The following is an 18636-nucleotide window of genomic DNA, read 5'->3' as shown; positions in this document are numbered from 1 at the left end:
TCATGCAGGCCTTCTACAACTCTTTAAAAGAAACAAAGGGAGGTGGGGGGTAATGACTCAGCCCTCAGCATCTATGGTTGCTAGTTGTCCAAATCAGATCTGTTCCTCTTCTAGAAATAAAAATTTAACAGGAGTTTATAAACTCACTGCAGCATGAAGTCAACATAAAAGAGAAATTTAATTCAGTCACTGGAAATACACCAGGGCAAGCAGCAGCATTTGCTACGTTTCCCTAGTGCAAAGTGTGCAGTGTGAGCAGAAGCTCTTACACAAAAGAAGATCATTGTTAATGCGTCGATGTGTCACAAGTGACACAAAGCAGTCCAGATGTAGACACCTATATTTATCGACACCTTCATTCCTTGTGCACATGCTTTCTTGAAGTATAAGAGCAGAGCATGGTAAACCAATATACAATAACAATATAGTTAAGGGGTTGTTCCTTGAGAGAGTATCAAGACTTTCATATTGAAATTGCCTGTTTAGCAGATGAGATTCTTTTCCCTGGTCAGGTAAAAATACAACATTACACACTTCAATCTAAATTACAGGATTAGGCCGACTCATCTTAGATCTAGCCAACCAATGTTTCCTACAGTACATTACTCCCACTCTCGTCTTCTGGAGAGCCATTCTGAGCTTTATGTAGACTTTTTTTCTTATGGCCACAAGATAGAGCACAGGAAGTTCCACACCAACACGAGAAAGAACTTCTTCACAGTGAGGGTGATGGAGCACTGGAACAGGCTGCCCAGGGAGGTTGTGGAGTCTCCCTCTCTAGAGATATTCAAGACCCATCTGGACGCCTACCTGGGCAGCCTGCTCTAAGGAACATGCTTCGGCAGGGGGGTTGGACCCGATGATCTTTCGAGGTCCCTTCCAACCCCTGCAATTCTGTGATTTTCTATGACTCATCCAACATCAGAGGACTTCTCTGCACTCCATGACTAGTGACTTTTGACCTCAAGATGTCTATTTTAGTTTAGTCATATGTATAAAGAAATAGCAATCAATTACGTTAGTCTTACCTGTTTCTCATTGAGATGGTTGGTTAGTAATAAGCTGAGATCAGCTTTCCAATGAAACTATAATATGCTTTTTTGTACCTAAAATATGAGAGAATCTCAATTATGTGTTTTTTTTTTTTCAGATTTGCACAGCAAATACCAAAGACTTCAAACCAGAAACCATGCATATTGTGTTGAACTTATTTCAGAGAAATACTTTCCTCCCCCTAATCAAATATAAAATAAATCCAAAATGTCTCAGAAGAGGGAGTGAGAAAGCCAGATGTATCTACCCATTACCTTAGCCTTAAAACTCAGTTCAGAGCAGATCACCAGACACAAGTTAGCCTTAGCTTATAAACATGCTGACTGGATTCTATGTAACAAGGTTTCCTCTACTGGACTCCAACCAATTCCTAAGGACTTTTTAGGCTTAAAAACAACAACAACAACAACAAACACACCCCACCCACCATGAACAAAATGACAGAGTAATCAGAAATGTTATGGTGCAGTCTACCTGATTTAACATTTTCCTCTTCAGGGCCACTTTCTACCCATTGACCATCACTGGCTAGCAATCGATTTTGTGATTCACTGAGTGGTCGAGGAGGAAAGGGCTGATTGGCTCCAGAGCTGAAAAGCAAGCAAAGTCAACAGGAATTCTGTAATTGCAAGAGTTGCTTATTTCAGACATTTCCAGATTGATAGACAAGAAATGGTATACTGACAACAATGTTACTGCCACACAGGTACAAAGAAAACCTAACCAGTACTATCTGGAACAACCTAATGTTGTATTCCATCACTAAAAGCTAGGGTGTGCTGCTGAACATCTTAATGCAAAAGGCGACTCTGCTGTTGGCACAAGGGTACTGCTCTTGTGTAAATTCCACAGGTTGTGTGGTACTGGAAGTGACTTCTCAGTCTTGCCTTTGGCCCTAATGCCTCATAACTCATGTAGCTGCTGTTGAAAACAACCTTCAGCCATTCACCAAACACAGAAGCCTTCCAAAATCACGTAAACGTCCTCAGAAGTTTCACGCACTCATGTGTCTTTGAATCTGAAGCAAGCTTCCTAAAAATATAAACCATGCAAATTTGGAGGTTTAAAATGTAACAACCTAGAAGAACTCCACTGCTCAAAGCCAGCAATAGCCACGTTATTTACCTCATGCAAACTATGACTCAGCATCCCTTGCTTAGGCATGCTGGAGGAAGTGAAATGCAAGTAATATTTACCCTTTCTTTCATTTGAAAAAATATCTTAAGTATTTTTTCCATGGACCATTATTCATTCTTCCCTAGGACTTTTTTTCTTCTTGTTAAAAGAGCCTGTAAGGTCTTTTACTTTCAGTACTGTTCTGTTTCCTTAGAGCCGCATCCTCTTAGAAGTCTAAAACAAGAAATAGCCCTTCTGTACCAAGCAGCATCACATTTATTAGTTTTGATTCATTCTATCCTTCTTTGAAGACTTACGAATTCACTTTGAACCCAACAACAAGTTTAAACAATTAAAACAAAAAATAATTTTGAAACATTTTTTTTTTTAACAGATGAATTATGGCACAGTACAGCTTAAGTGCAATAGTTACCTTTTGGCAGGTTCATTTTGGCTTGAGACAGTTAGTTGCTCTGGATCCATAATCACCAAACGAGTTGGAAAACTACACCCATCGCCCAAACTAAACCAGAAAAAAGATTCAAATCACTGTTTGCAGTTGACAGGCTGGAATCAATTACCGGGTGCAGTGCTGAACTGCAGACTTGAGCAAGGCATTCCTACCACTAAACCCCATGACCAGTTAATTAAGCTTTGGAGCTCAAACAATTCCCACCCTACCACTCAGTGTGGGCTGCTGAGCACAGCACTTGCCTAGGTGTTTCAGAAACAACATTGTGTTTCTGTACAACGTAGCCCTGGTCTTCTCCCAAACCACTGGGCACAGGTAGTCAGACTATCCAGTATTTATAATCCCAGAAGCACAAACAATATTCTGGTGGTCATACTTTTTTCTTCCTCCCATCACTGTAAGATTAACTAAGCATTCTTTTAAAGCAAATTCAACCAAGGCAGAATGTGTTGGGAAAATACCCACCTGTAATATACCTTGCACCCATTTATAATTATGTGAAAAGTCATATCAGTTGAGCAAACGGCTGAGGCAACTTTAGATCTTGTTATTACCCCTGCTGTTTGCTACCAGACCTCAGTTTGGCAAAAAGCTTCACCCACATTTTAAGCTGATACACAAGCCTCCAAAAGCAGTGCTGAAACATGGCACCTACTTTGTTCTGCTGATTTTCTGGAGTGGTGGGAGTGAACAACAGCTCAGTCTTACTTTATCGAGCTTCTCAGACATTCATCTGCAACTTCCTAACACTGGTTCAGATGAAGTTTTAAAACTGCTATTTTCCAACATATCAACATTTTTTTCCACTGCTGCTTATTTACATTCACTTTTTCTGAAGGCTTTTAACAATGAATATGTCATGTACAGCACAAGAAAAGCTGTCAAGTTTGTTGGGGATAAGAGGGGGTGTTTTTAAACTGATGTTGTTTCAGTGCAGCTGAAATTCAAAGAGCATTTGTGTCTCCCCTGTGCTGTTGATTTCTGCTTTATAACCAGGCACTAATACTAACAATCAAAAGGTGTAGAATTTTTGAAATACAATTCTCAAAACTTTCCAAACTTCTGTATTTAGAAGGCCCTTGTAAATGAGGCTCTCATCTCTGAATGAAAATCCTGTGCAGAGTCTTCTCAGTTTTCTCCTCCAGATTTTCTTCACACCAATCACACAAGATTTCCAAATTGGCTTTTCAATTGTGCTTCACTTTTCTTAGAAAAGAGAAAGCAAGGTGAAAATTAAGTAATCAATTTATTCCCCAATTCATTTCAAGTCAGATCAAATACCTGGTAAAAACAGGGAGCAGCCAATACTTCTTTTCATCTCCAAAAACCTCCCTTAGATTTTTGCCACATCCAAGAGAAAAGCCGTTTTTATCAGGGCCATTTCGAAATGTGGGTGCACGGAATGTTTCTGTAAAAGAAAAACATGCAACTTACTTTAAAGCAACAAGCAGTCAGGGAAAACAAGCGGTCTCAAACTTCTCTACTGTGAACACAGTCTCAGGCAAGCTAAGACCATCTTGATGTGTATTATGGGGGAAAAAATGATTGCCACCTTAAGTAATAAAAAACATTAAAAAAATCTAAGTGTTAAAGTTCACATAAGAACAGTCATCTTTCTCTCTTTACATTTAACTTAAGGTCTGAGGCAAAGCAAAGTACCATCAGCATGCTGAAGATACCGCATGCTCTCTTTGGCCTCTGCACATTTTTGGGCAGACGATGACTTCCGCATAAATAAGCAATTTACCATTGGGCATTACTGTACCTAAACTCATACAGAACAGGTTTTTTCCACTCTGTCCAGGGCTGAAGTCAAACTAAGAGCATACCACGATATCAGAGAAAGATGAGATCTATTACATTAGAGAAACAGACACACCATGAGATACAGCAAACCACCTAAACTTGACCGACCTACTATTTACCTAGTCAGACAGGTTACACACTTAGCCAAGAACCAAGAGGACTCATTCCTCTGTCCATACCAACAGCTTGTCTTTTCACAATCATGAACCAGAAAGTAAATATTGATTGTGCTGTCAATGACCTACAATGACTTTTGGGCAAGGAACACGTTAACATTTCTTTCAAAGCTAAAAGAGATCCCGTGAAAATTCCTTAGCTTGTAGATACACAGAAGGAAAAATGACTTAACCATCCTGTCAGGCAACCAAAAAATTCTTTTTCTTCTATTGAAAAATTCTAACAAGCAGAAAGTAGTATCTCTTTCAATTAACTCATTTGTTTTTGGGGACAGAAATTTAACTTCCAACGAAAGGTAAAAGATTTTGACTTTAGTTGTGGCACTATCTACTACATCCCTGAAAAAAAAAAAAAAACTTAAAAAATGCTTTAGCAGGAACTTAGATACTTAAACTAATGCAAGTAACTTCCCTACACTCATCAATGACATTTAGAACGTTTAGGCATAGAAATTACCTGCAAGCCATACTCTTTTATTACTTAGGAAACGTGCATCAGTGTTTCCATTTTTCTTGCAGTGCTTTTACAAGTCACTTCCTAGTACCAAGGTCCACTTTATCTCGCAGGATGTAAGAATATTCTTTCAGATCTGGAGCAAAATGTATTATATTCATACACAGGACAGCCCTCACCTCAGGTGGGGCCACCCAGCTACTCGAGGTATTGTAACAACAGGGTAACTGGTAAGTAGCAATTCTGTTACATTACTTAACACTATATAAAAACCGCAACAAAAATGTGCCTCATTAGTCTCAAAATACAAATAAAACCAAAAAAATGACATTCATCATGAATCTCCACACTTGGCTCCAGCAGAGTATCCACTACACTAGGAAACGCAAGACAAGGTTTGACCTTTTTTGCTTTCACCAAAAGTTCTTCTTGCTGCACAGAATTTTAAAATTCCATTAAACGTGAAAGTTTATCCTCCCATTATCAGCAACTTGTTTTTCGGGACAAGGAACAGTTCTGTACTCCAATTAACTGACCTATTGTTGATCTGTTTTTGCCAACTAGCCAGCAGTGGTAGCTGAAGAGCGACAATATGCTGATGAAGAACATGGCTGCCACAAAGAAAAGGAATAGTACGTGGAATTTTGCATGGGTATCTCGCAATTCATTCTGGGGAGAAAGAAAGAAAGAACGAGATTAACATGTTAACACTTCTTTAGCAGTTAATGCAGTATTATCACCAAACATTTTCTGCTACGCCCATTCTGATATACATATTTCACCCCATTTTTCATAATGGAAAGCAGCACAAGCAGGGCCTTCCTTCCATGTCATGTTAAACCAGTGTTTATATAACAGCATTCGAAGGTATGATGGGTACCCCCTCCACCTGACTTTAGTTACATGAGTGCACATGTTCATCTGTCTGCTAGCACTGTATATAACCAGGTTAGTTTTTAAACGCACAGCAAGGGGCAAGTAAAAAAAAAAAAAAAAAAAAACTGTACTAAAAAACATTCACTGTGCAGCCACAGCCAAAGAAACACTGAAAACACATCCAAAATTGCTTTTCTTCAAGAGAAGAAGGTACAAGGAAAACTTCCAAACCCTCTCCTGGCAACTTAATAATACTGAAATACTGAAATAATACTTCTGAATAGGCATAAGGAACATGAATGGGAAGTGGCATAGTTATATCATGTTTCCAAGGCTGAACAACTCCTAGACAAGATCAGTTTCCTGGGACTGATCTTCAATTTTTGATAATCTCTCAGGTTTAGGAAACAACCAGCATGTACCTAGCAGAACAAATTTGCCATCTCTGACAAGCCAGAAGTTACTCACCAGAATATCTACATAAAAAACAACAATTTCAGTCCAACCACCAAAAAATAACCTCCCACCCACAGGCGATAGTCAATTCCACCCCCAGCCTCAACCATATTTAGGCTTGCGCTTTCAAGAGGCCAATAGGATTTGTAACAATACTATTCTAGTTCTATATCCTCAAAATTGCAGTACTTTTAAGCAGCTGACCTTTAGCAGCACTATGAAAGCAGAGATGCTATTTTTATTCAGCAGTTTAGTTAGCATTATTGCCATTACTTTTTCCATTAGCTCATTCAGCATACACACTTATCTGAGGCTTATTTTTTTTTAGATTATCTAGAAGACATTTCGATTAAGATCAAGTGCATACAGGTATATCTACATCCACATACACTGCCTATATTCATAAGCAAAAGAGATTACAAATTTTCTCCCTTTCAAACTATTTACACCATAGTTTGGTGTAAATAGCTACTACGAAGGATTGGATTAGAAAAACTATAGTAGGAACATTTTTTAAGTAATTACATCAATATTGAATTTTACCTTTGGACAATTCTCTGCAGCTTTCCTGCGGCAAAGCTTTGCACAAACAAAGAATTTATTAAACACTAATATTACGTTAAGACCAAATGTTTGAAAACAGCACAAGCTTTGTTAAGAAAGAAATGGTTGGTGTGCACACGTGCTCTCGGATGTGCCAAGTTCCAACGCCCATCAGCAGCCTTAGCCCCCGTTCTCCAAGAGAATGGAGGACAGAGTACACCAGAGCACATGACTATCTCCCAAGGCATGTGATTTTCTTCTGAAGTACTGCTGTTCAGATTGGGGCTGGATCACTTTCAAGTGGTTTCCTTGTCCTGAGCAGCGTGACTGCACTGGGTGCGTTCTTCACTAGTTTCCTCCACGAGTAAGGTTTATGGTGACACTGCCTATGATGACACCATTCATACAACTCTGTAAAGCTAACAATACTCCAGAGAACAAGAATAAACCATAAAGCAATGGTTTATAAATAAATAAAATAATCTGACTTCAGAACATAACTATTACCATTAGACGTAGCTTCAGTCAAAAGCACAAGAAATAAGATACCATTCCTTCCACGACTTTGTTTAAAAAAAAAAAACACACCAAAAACCATCAACAACAAAATGTAACACATCAGTACTGTCTTTTTTCTTCCCAATGTCCTTCAACACTGAGAATTGTGTGAGATATTTTCAGTCTAACGCCTGAAATTCAACCAGTACTTAAGAAAAGAAAGAAAGAAACAAGAAAGCTTAGTTCAAGTTAGACTTCAAATTCCAAATTTTAAAGAATGTTATTAACCACCTTAGCTAAGATGCTAGCACTTCACAAATCTGTCCTACGTAAGACGTATGGCTTTTCAGTAAGCCTAGAGAGAGCCCAAGCTTTTACCCCGGAGTCTGGCATATATTAACAGCAATTTCAAAAATGCTGGCTACCTTCTGATCATGCGAGAGTAAGCAAATGATAGCAGAGTCCAGCTGTTTGAACTGCCATCTACATCCAGTTTCTTTATCTATTGCCTTTATTTATTTATTTATTGGCTCTAGTTTTGCTTAGACAATTTGTGCTACAGCCCCATTCCTCACTGCTGTGAATGGGGATGTGAAATATTTTGCGATCCCCTGAAATGAAGGCTAGCAAAAGACATACTCTAACTGCTGCTTGCTTCTAAGCTTTGTGTTAAAACTGTGATGCCTCTTCCTACCTCTGAGCATATTGTGGTTTTCCTGGAAAACATGGTTACCAGATTAATTTTTGTAACTTCTTGATGGCATACACACACCCAAGCAGTCATGCTTGCCAATGCTTCACTGTCACAGTTTGCAATTTACACAAAAACAAAAAAATAACCAGAGCTTCCAGGTTCAGGCATTTCACTACACAATCATAGAGAGAGAGAGACTATATGCAACTAGATCCTTAAATACTACTTTAAATACTACTAAGCACTACAAAGTATAACTTATAGGACTCTTCTGGAACTACTTACTTGAATGAAGTAGTTCTCTATGGACAATTCTCAGGCCAGTTGATTTTGAAGCTCAGAAGAGCAATGACAACTTAGTCTTTGTGTTTGGGCCAGAAAATACAACTTTCTTTCAGTTGCATCTCCCTAGAACAGTAGGTCTATAACCTGGAGAAGGATATATTTTTTTTTAAATCATACATCATTAATTTGCCTGATCCCCTGGGAACATTTTCCTCTTCTGATTACACAGCTGGAGCCACTGGCTCTAAGTTCTTGAATGACAGTTGCAGAACTCAAGCATCTTTCAAAAAAGGCTAATTCTTTCCCGGAAAGAAGGGTGCAGGCTTTGAGCACTTATCATAGACTTAATCACAGCTGTGTTCTAGCAGCAATCCACATGCCACAGCATGTGAAAAGAGTGAAACTTCAGTCATTAGTTATTTAAAATCTGTACATTTAGCAGCAGCACAGAAGAGACTTGTAGGTGGGAGAACTTCAGAGCTTACAAAGGGAAATGATATGCACAATAAAATTTGGTCTATTTAGCACACATAATAGCCTGACGGCAGTCACTATTCTGAAGGGTCCTTCACAACCTCCTGAACACAACAAGCACTGAGTCATTTGAGCACGTATCAGGTCACTTAAAATATAAGAAAAAAATACTGTCACAGCTCAGCTTGTTACTCATCTTAAATCTAGAAGAAACTCAAACATCTAGTATACATCCCTATGTGTACAGACAGGAGGACTCTGTTCTAACAGAGGACCTGGAATTACTTTTTTTTTTAAATTTTAAATAGAAGTGGAGTTTTTCAGAAGTATGTACCATCTGTCCCGGAACACGTACTGTATCCTTAAATTAACCATACTCAGGATTGCCAAAATAATTTGGAGGACACTGAAAACAGCTGGGAAATAAGCAGGTTTCAAGGTGGGAGGGAGCACAACAAAAACGAGAGTGGATACAAACATACACTGGGAAGTGCTACCATGCACTATGTAAACAAGGCATCAAGAACTGGGCGTTCAGCCAGGACTGGTGCCTGTGTCAAATGCATTTTGTTAAGCAGTGGATTTATCTGCTTATCTTTAACAACTTCCTAGGTATTAGAATAAGAATTTTATGAGTATAGGAAAAGGAGTTACGAGTATAACAAAGTGTCACTCATATTCCCTTGATCTATACAAACCAGATTTAAAACTCCCACAGCAGAGTGTAAGCCTGTGGTAAACACTTAGAGCCAGCACGGCTGTTCCATCACAGCATGAACAGTATTAAAACCTTTTGTCAGTACTTCTGCACAGAGCATGAAAGATGCTATGCAAGTCTTGCAGGTGTGACAGATTTTTTTTTTTTTCCAATCAGAAGAAGTGCATGTCTCACAATATTTGCTAATATCTGCATGTGCATGTTGCATCTGTAAACAAATTCCATCAACAGTTCAAAACAACGGACTGCTGAAATTTGTGTAGGTAGCATGCACACCTTTAAAATCTCATTACTCCAACTTCTGAAGGTTACATTCCAAGTATTTCATCTTCTACCTGGCAATGGCTATATACGCTTTCTCTGAAAACATTTATAAGGAAGCAAAAAAGAAATGCTACCTTCTGAAAAGGAAACTATAACATTTCTCACAGTCAAGCTATAAAGGAAAAAAAAAAACAAAACACAAATCTAGAGAGCCCTAACAGTTATCTGTCTGATGCTGTAGCAAACACTGCTGAGCATTAGCAACATAGTGAAGCAATCTACACGCAGGACATATCTGTAGGCCACCCTGATCTACAGATGTAGAGAGAAGTTTCCAGGACTATTCTGTAGTCATCAGGACCCACCTAAATGCTTACATACTAGAGCCGTATTAAATTTTGCAAGTCCACACGATGATGGTGCCACCAATTCTTTCTGGTATTCCACTTTAATCAAGCTGTTATAAAATCACAGGAATATTAGCTTGTGGAACGAGTGTTTTAGTGTGAATAAAATCAGTCAGAGATCTATTCTAATTATAAGATCATGGTATCATCAAATTTTGTCTTGGAAGTAACAGGAAAATGAAAGCAACAAATGCAAGCACACAAGTACATTTCCTGTTGTCACATTTCAGAAGTAGCCCATTCTTGCATAAAACATTTTAAGCACCTAAAGCATTAAAAATATATCCCTCTTAAGTTCACTTCCTCTGCTGAAGAGTCCACTTCAGTATCATGTCCAATGGGCTTTGGAATAGGCTTGCTGCAAATGTTGGTATTAAATGTTCATTGTGGTCAGATGTCCTACTGACTTTCATTGCAGTAACAGTTATGAAGTGAGGTGACAAAGCAAATTCATTTTCCTTGCTCAAGCACTGACTGGTAAATATGTAAGAACGCATCTACAGTTTCATTGGAAATTGCATACAAAACACTGGAAAGCAGCCAGGCAATGTTTAGAAGTGACACATTCACAAATTAAAAATTTAACTATTTACAGTCAAGCAAGACTGAACAGCAGAATCAGATCATTTCATCTGCAACACCTGTTAAGCCACAGCTCTGAGCGATAAATACACCTGTGACTTTCATCTCACACAATACCAAAAGCTCAATTCCCACACACTGCTCTTCAGTGATGGGTTGCTACAGAGAACTGAGAGACTAAGAGAAACATAGTACTTTGGCAGATCAGACCCATAGGCTCAGATGAACACAAACAAATGTGTTTGCACCATTTATCTTACCTGTCTAATGACATCTGTCTCAAAGTACAGCTGTTCTGAATACATGATCAAGCTTGTGTTGGCACTTTTCTCCAGTAAAGAGTCTTTCTTTTGCTATAGATAATTACTGCTCTTCACAGCTACAGCAACAGCAAGTAGCATCTAAGAAACACGTGCTGTCGTTTATTTATAAACATGTGATGGAAAGCCTTCCACTTAACAGCGATTTTTTTCCCATGTTAGTTAATGGAATCTGATTAAGAGAATTCTGATGCTAGCTCTTCTGTCTCAAGAGACTGGAAGGCACAGTACAAGGTTTCAGAGACGAAAGGAAACGACATCAGAAGATGCTCTATTCAGCCTGGAACATAACTGCAACAAAACTGATAGGAGCAATAACGCTGACATGCAAGAATGTTTACCTTTCACATATATTCTACTAAATCTAGTAAGGTGCACGTATGTGTATCTATTATTTTATCTATTATTACTGACAATGGTTACAAGGAACACGGATATCATTAACATCATATCTACCCATATCAGATCAATAAAACCCACTAGTATGAAGTTCAGACATGCCTACGTAAGGACTCCAAAACAGAGACTGGTGAGTTCCCCAAAAATTCACCTGCCTTATCCGATAGCAGAGTAACCACAAAGACACAAGATTATTGTATTTCACATCTGTTGGTATTTTGATGTATGTGTGTGTGTGTACATATAAACATACACACATGCATACACGTACATACACACGCGTAATTGTTTGATAAAACCAGGTCTTTCTATATCTACGTATCTATGACCAATACCCTCAAAGAAACCTGAGCTGTGACATTTGATTTTGATGGAGCAGAGAAACCGCAGTGTCCTCATCGGAACTTCTTCCCCCAGTTATTCATCCTAGGCAGTGCAATAAATTTAATTAATATTCGGAAGGTTCTCCTGATTCAGTCACTTCGATCGATGCTGTTAATGGTAATGAACTATGGAACAGAGTAAATGGTGAGTGACAACATGCTGAGGCAGCCTTCAATAAACACATGCAAGATTAAACAAACAAACACAAAAAAGCCTTAGAACTTACTGTCCAGAACTTTATGAAGTACTGCAAGACTGTAGCAGCAACAAACAGACAGTACAGTAAGGAATACATTAAAAACAGGAGGAAGAATTTGTAGTTAGAAAATCCCACACAATTATTCACCCTAGAAGGAGGGGAAAGAGAAAGAGGTTACTATGATATACCAAAATAATAATAATAAAAAAAAAAACAGTACACTCAGCTGTTTTTGCAGAGCATAATGTGTATGATGTCAGTGGTACGTCCAAAACAGTTTGGCACTAGTGTTTCAGAAGCATTTTAAGCCATCATTTTGAATGAAGGCCAAGTTAGCTGGGCCCCTCCCACAAATTTTGCTCCCTCCCGAGAATTTCTACAGGACAAGGCATGAGCTGTCAAAGCATTAGATGCAAACAGTCTCTGTAGGAAGCATCTCGCATACTAGGAATTAATGACAGCGATTGCAGAAGATAACACAAATCGCTCCATCAATTTCAGTGGATGTTGCTTTTGTTATAAAAACACTTTCAAGTCAACTACTGATAGCAGTATCTTTGTAACAACAGCAGATAATATTTTTACTGACTACCAGTGAACACAAACTGCGGAAGAGCAACCATCTGAGGGGATGTTATGCATCATCTAGAACCAAGAACTGATTTTCACAATGTAGTGGTTATCGCCTCTTCTGTTGATAACACCACCGAACTAAAAGAAATGCCATTTCTCATAGGTCTTGTTAACTCCGTGGTTTCTCTGTATAAGGAAAAACTGTATGCTTTGGGCTGCTGGGCCTGCAATGCTAAGTTGCAACACACATTAGGAACAAAATTTATTTTCACGTAATAAAGACTCAAGAAATTCTGTGAAAATCAAATTTTACTTCAAAGTTTCATTTTCTGAAGCAGGATGAAGGAGCTAATTAATCATTACAAGACTGCCTTTTTTTTTTTTTAAATAAACTTACCATGGACAATGGTGGTCCATTTTTAGTACACATCTGAAAAAAGAGCAGAGGTTATTTCCAGCAAGTTAAAGCAAAAAGTGTATTTGCTTTCTAAGACGTATGCTTTTACCTTCTAAAGTTTTTTTTTTTTAAATTGTAATTTCCTCACTGAAACCTTTTGCAGTTCTTCTCATTCATGCTATGTCTCCACATTACAGCGGCCATCCTTTCAACCAAAAGGACTAAGTGAGATACAAGAGAGTTATGAAGAGAGCCTCTTAAATTAACATGGGGAGCATTACTAAGCAACACTTAAACCATGTTATTTATAGTTCATTAAGCCACGCTAGTCTTACGTGTGCAATGAAAGAAAACAAATCCAAAGGACCCTTCACAGCTGTGTGGATAAGGTATGTCACCGGGTCATTCATTTCAACTAAGTATACCTTAGGGCTATTTTTGCTACTATTTTGTCTGTTCCTCTCTCGTTTGTTTATGGTAATTGAGGGGAAAAAACAGCAGAGTGGGTAAGTTGAATAGTTCATAGGCCATTTTCATCCAGTTTTTGTATAAAGTCGGATGCTAGACATTTCAGACAGACATTCATTTGCTAATAAATTTGATTTTAGCCAAAAGATACGCATTAGGTTCTTTAGTTAAGTAGATTTCCTCAAGCTCAGACATACAAAGTCTCACTCACAGCTTCAGCTCCATTACAGACTTCTCTGATGACTCAGAACGAGGTTAGGGAACAACAGTGGTGTCTTTTAAACAGCAAAGACATGCAATTCCACTGTCACTCTTTGAGATAAAGCAGTATTAGTAGCACACATCTGTTTCAAAGCTGCAGAAGCAAGATAAAATAGAAGAGCTCTATAATAACCACATGCTGGTATCTCAGACTTGCCTTTCTTTGCTTTCAATGCCAATTTATTTATTTTTACATAAGCACTGCTTTATAAAGCTGTAAGCATATTGCAGGTTTCCTAGCAAGTTCTGCCATTTTAGTCCACAGGGCTGGAACAATAATAATGCACTAATGGGAGGAACTTTGCTTTCTTGAAATCATGGTATGAAGGGTCTGAGAAGGGAACAAATTGTAAAATCTGCTGTTATGCAGGGGTTGACACACCGATGAAATGAACACACTGAAGTGATAATAGAAGGAAAGAGAAAATCCATCATTTCAGATGCAGTAACTTACATGTCACACGCAGAACAGTGGTGGCAGCGGTCAGGTTTGATTAGCTGACATCGATCACAGTATCTGATGGCTGCATTCAAGGGGCAAGGGTCAAGTTGTAAGAACTCAGTGAATTTTACAAAGACTTTCCCTCTTAATACAAACTGAATCTTAGACAGCTCCCTCCCAATCACACCTGTTTTCACAGACCTACTCATACAATATATATGTTTGAGTTTTTTAAAGAAACATATAAAAGTATTTAAAACCCTTGTCAATTACTGCTATATGGAGTCCATTTCCATTTACTCATTACCCCCTCAGTTTTCCCGTCCTTCACCCTCTGGCAAGGACCTATTTTTTGTTTTCTTTCACCTCTGGAGAGAGTACCTAGGCATCCCATTGTGAAACTACAATCTTTCAGTAAGCCAACTTTCAACATTAGCCTTCTCTATCCTCTTCAGCAAACAGAGATCTAGCAGACTGTTCAGCAAATTAGCTCTTCCTCATTTTTCCAAGTTATTTTTAAATAAGCCTTCAAGCTCTTTTCAATGGAAACAAGACACCAGTACAGTCAGTTTGAAAGGAGGAAGAAAGCCAACACCTACAGCTGAGCAGAACTGCTAAGAGCTGGCAAGAGCTTCCCAGACCACTCCAGGGACTGGGATTCCCTCAGAGGGAGGTTTGTATTCAAAAAAAGCCAGGTATCCATAGACTTTGTTTGAAAAGACAGTCGACTTTGGTGACTACTATCCTAAATATTTTATATTTTTGGAGAAGAATACAACATTCCTAGTTTCAAGAAAGAGAAACAGGTATATTTAAAAAATACATACATATGCATAAGACAACAGTTTCACAGATCATTCATATGTAACTTGGAATAAAAATGTTTATACATATTAAAGCTCTGTACTGAATTATAGATGGGAGTGAAGTAACATTTGATCCTTCTTAAATTCTAGCTTTAACTATGAAGTTTCTGCTCCCACAGAATTGATATAGCTCAGAAAAAGTAGTTTAAAGGGGGATATAAATGATTGTAAAATTAAGTGTAAAGTTTAATTTTCATCTATTTCCAGATGTATTTCTTTTCAGTGGTTACTTTTTGTAGCCAGAAGTAGAGATAAATGTCATCTGTTTGCTCACAAGAAGAGGAATTTTTTTTTTTTTTTTGAAAAAGTTATTCCACATACTGGCTGTATGTAGAGATCCCCAGACAAAGGACTCGAGTTTTTCATGGTGGGAAAACAAAACAAAACAAAACACACCACAAGGTCATGGCCTTTGCAGTACATGCTTAATAGATTATTCATTAACATCAAATGAATCTCACCAAATTAAACTAAGCAGCTTCAGAATCACAAAATTATCTTTGTATCTCACCTCGTGATGCTGTTGTTGTATAGATAGGCAAGTCTTTAGCAGCTCTTCTCAAAATCTCCTGCTGGGATTCTGGTCTCTCTTCCTTCTCATATTGTTCTTTATCAGCTTTTGACAAGCAGAACTGGGAAAGAAAAAGACAGAATGAAGGGATAAGAACAATTATTACTTTGTGTCCTACTCAAGTTCCAAGGAGAAGACCTTATGTATCTTAATCCTGTCTCTGGGTGACCCCTGACCTCCTCCTTCCCCCTGAATGCTACAGGAGACCCTCAAAACTACATGATGGTCCTGAGCATATTTTAAAGAGAATCACCTTTGTCTATGTTCCATTATCTGCTTCATTTTCCCTTCAACACAAAGGAAGCCAGAAGCTCAGGGGAGTTTTAAGAAGGTGGAACTTAACTCTTGATGAGAGTAAATGTAAGTGACAGGAGACTAAAGTTCTTTTATCCCACTTTCTGACTTAGAGAGGGGCATAAGCCAGAGAAAATAGTGAAGAGGGTGTGTGTGGAGTTGGGGGTGGCGACAAGGAACTTTTCATTGCTTCCTCACAGAATTTGAGAGAGTTTAAATGGAATTTTTACTTGGGAGTAGTCAGCACTGGTTTCAAAATCCCTAACCTGTATTGGAAGCAACTTCAACAAAGCTTGTACAGTTTCAGAGTTAGAAACCTTGATGTAGTATGAGGACCATTCCTGTTGAAGCCTTACTAAAATGTAAAGCTTTACCAGTATAACCTGGAGAGCTTCTACTCACTTGCAAAACACTTTGGTATCCACTGAAATTATGGCTTTACCATTAAGCCCCACAAAACCCAGTGTGCTGACGAGTCCCTGTGGAGTGGGGGCTGAACTCACAATTTCCTCTGGTATTTTCTATTCTGAAGCACTTTTAAACTCTGAGCTTCCCACAAGGACTACAAGAACCCTTTTTATGAGCACACATAGACAAAGTATTCATAGCAGTGAGTGGAAAATGCTGTGTGTGCAGCTGGAAAAAAAATTGGCTTAGTGTGGCTTAACACGAACATATTTTCCTACCAAGAATATGTATATGACTAGTTCACATGGATTTTCATCTCATCGTGTACTTTTTCCACTTTTGGATTTGAGTCGGTTGGCAAGCAACAGTGAAGACTCGACTTACAGAAAAGGAGGAAGCAGTAAGACGTTGCTGTAATTTCTCAGTGTTATTTCCCAATCTAGAATGCAAATAAATTGCCCCATATCCCACAGAATTTAATTGTCACCTGTTACATATGGTAGCATTCCAGTTATTGAGCCTACCCATCATTAAAGGGTGAAACATGAAGCATTGTTTCCTTTTAAATAATCAGAAATTAGTATCAATCTATGCAAAGAATGAAAATGAAGTTTAATACTTTAGTCATCATCAAGAGCTTGACCTCTTTTTTCTTTTTTTTTTTTTAAAAATCTGTCTCTAAGCTAAAAGCCTAGGTATTTACTGAAATATGAAAACTGGAGATGCTCACATCAAAAACTTAAGACAGATCTGAAGCATCATGCCTTACTCCCTATTGCCTTTTTTCTTTAAGAGTCTGCTAGGGTAGAAAATGGCTGTCTCCATGACCTGCAATCAAGCAGAGGTTGCATATACGAAATGCTACTTCTAGATGACACTTCTATGGCAAGTCACTGATGTACAGGAAGGGAACCAAAACACAAAATTTAAAACTCCTTGATTTTTTCCAAGTAGCATAATAATAAACCCTAAAAAAATGAATAAGGATTTTGGTTTTCAGAAGTAATTAACTGTTCTAATTTCAGAAATTAAAAGGGACATGAAACCACAGATTTGCTAGACAATGGCAGGATATGTATGTTGAAAGACATCAAAAGTTGTCTATTACCACACAGCTAACAGAATTTCCAATCAGGTTCCACTAGTTCTTACCGAAAACAGAAAGAGTCCCTTTGTTTCCTTCCTCTTTCTGGATCTAATAACGTTGATTGTTCTTTCTTATGACAAACGTACAGGGATTACACTAGAACAACAGCAGCTGCAGGATCTTTTTTTAGTTCAATAGTGTGATCACAGGATGATATTTGTTTTGCAAGAATGGCTAACTTCAATGACTAAAAATATATACATTTACACTTTCATACAATGAGGAGATTCTGAAGTCTGGTTTTAAATAAAAAAACCTGCAAAAATTACTCACTGATACATGAACAGAAGGGACTTTCCCAGAGAGAGAAAAAAAGAGTGTTCCCTGAGTTGCTTTTCTTCCCTATGAAATAATTGTATTGATCTGATCTATACCCACACTTAATATAGGAAACATTCCTTATGTGCCATATGCTGAAACCATCCCTTTCAGTCAACGAATATCAAAAGCTTGCTACAACATTACTGCAACTACAGGGTAAGTACTGTCAGAAATTGTTTTCTACTACTGAAGAACCCAAACAGACAGTGAAAGTTATTAGACTGCTATAGGAGCAGCCCAAGTTCACACACCTTACAAAAACTACAGTTGCAACCACATCGTAACCAGCCAACCTGCTTAACATTATCATTTGCCTACAGAACCATCCCACATAAAGACAAATCATACCACCTTGAAGACATTTCAGGATGAAATGTCCTTGACTTTTTTCTCCTCTGCATTTGTAGGCTTAACTATTCAGTACTACTCTTATCACTTAACTAAAATGCAGAATAGTCTTTAGCTTTTTTCACTTTGTATCTTAGAAAGCTGCAGAATATCTAAGACAATTATGCACTACAGAGCAGTGTTTGCTTTTCCATAGAAGCACAGTTTTAACTCTTTACAAAAATGTTTAAAACTGACATTAGCAATGAAAGTCAGTCTTGCCAAAAATAGAATAAAAATGCAACTCCCACAGTGCAAACAAAGACTTAAACAGTTTATCCAGTTTAAAAGCTTTTTAAAACCAAGGGAAGTATTTTAAATTTGG

General features: G+C 38.0%; 1 protein-coding gene across 6 annotated transcripts in view; it reads right to left on the bottom strand.

Annotated features, from left to right (window-relative positions):
* ZDHHC20 (zinc finger DHHC-type palmitoyltransferase 20) overlaps positions 1-18636 on the bottom strand; it is a 48569-nt gene that overhangs the window by 2628 nt on the left and 27305 nt on the right. For 5 of the 6 annotated variants that reach the window (XM_035542364.2, XM_035542366.2, XM_050708605.1 and 2 more), the window contains 9 exons: positions 15695-15815; positions 14330-14399; positions 13147-13179; positions 12204-12324; positions 5614-5746; positions 3923-4049; positions 2603-2692; positions 1528-1643; positions 1029-1106 (listed from right to left, as the gene is read on the bottom strand). In XM_035542364.2, coding sequence (XP_035398257.1) covers positions 1069-1106; positions 1528-1643; positions 2603-2692; positions 3923-4049; positions 5614-5746; positions 12204-12324; positions 13147-13179; positions 14330-14399; positions 15695-15815 — 849 coding nt within the window. In that variant the 3' untranslated portion in view covers positions 1029-1068. The remainder of the gene's footprint in view (positions 1-1028; positions 1107-1527; positions 1644-2602; positions 2693-3922; positions 4050-5613; positions 5747-12203; positions 12325-13146; positions 13180-14329; positions 14400-15694; positions 15816-18636) is intronic. The other variant, XM_035542365.2, reaches the window with a different exon arrangement.

This window comes from Cygnus atratus, chromosome 1 (assembly GCF_013377495.2).
Source record: "Cygnus atratus isolate AKBS03 ecotype Queensland, Australia chromosome 1, CAtr_DNAZoo_HiC_assembly, whole genome shotgun sequence".
In the NCBI taxonomy this organism is placed as follows: domain Eukaryota; kingdom Metazoa; phylum Chordata; class Aves; order Anseriformes; family Anatidae; genus Cygnus; species Cygnus atratus.
This window is presented reverse-complemented; position numbering and strand designations above follow the sequence as displayed.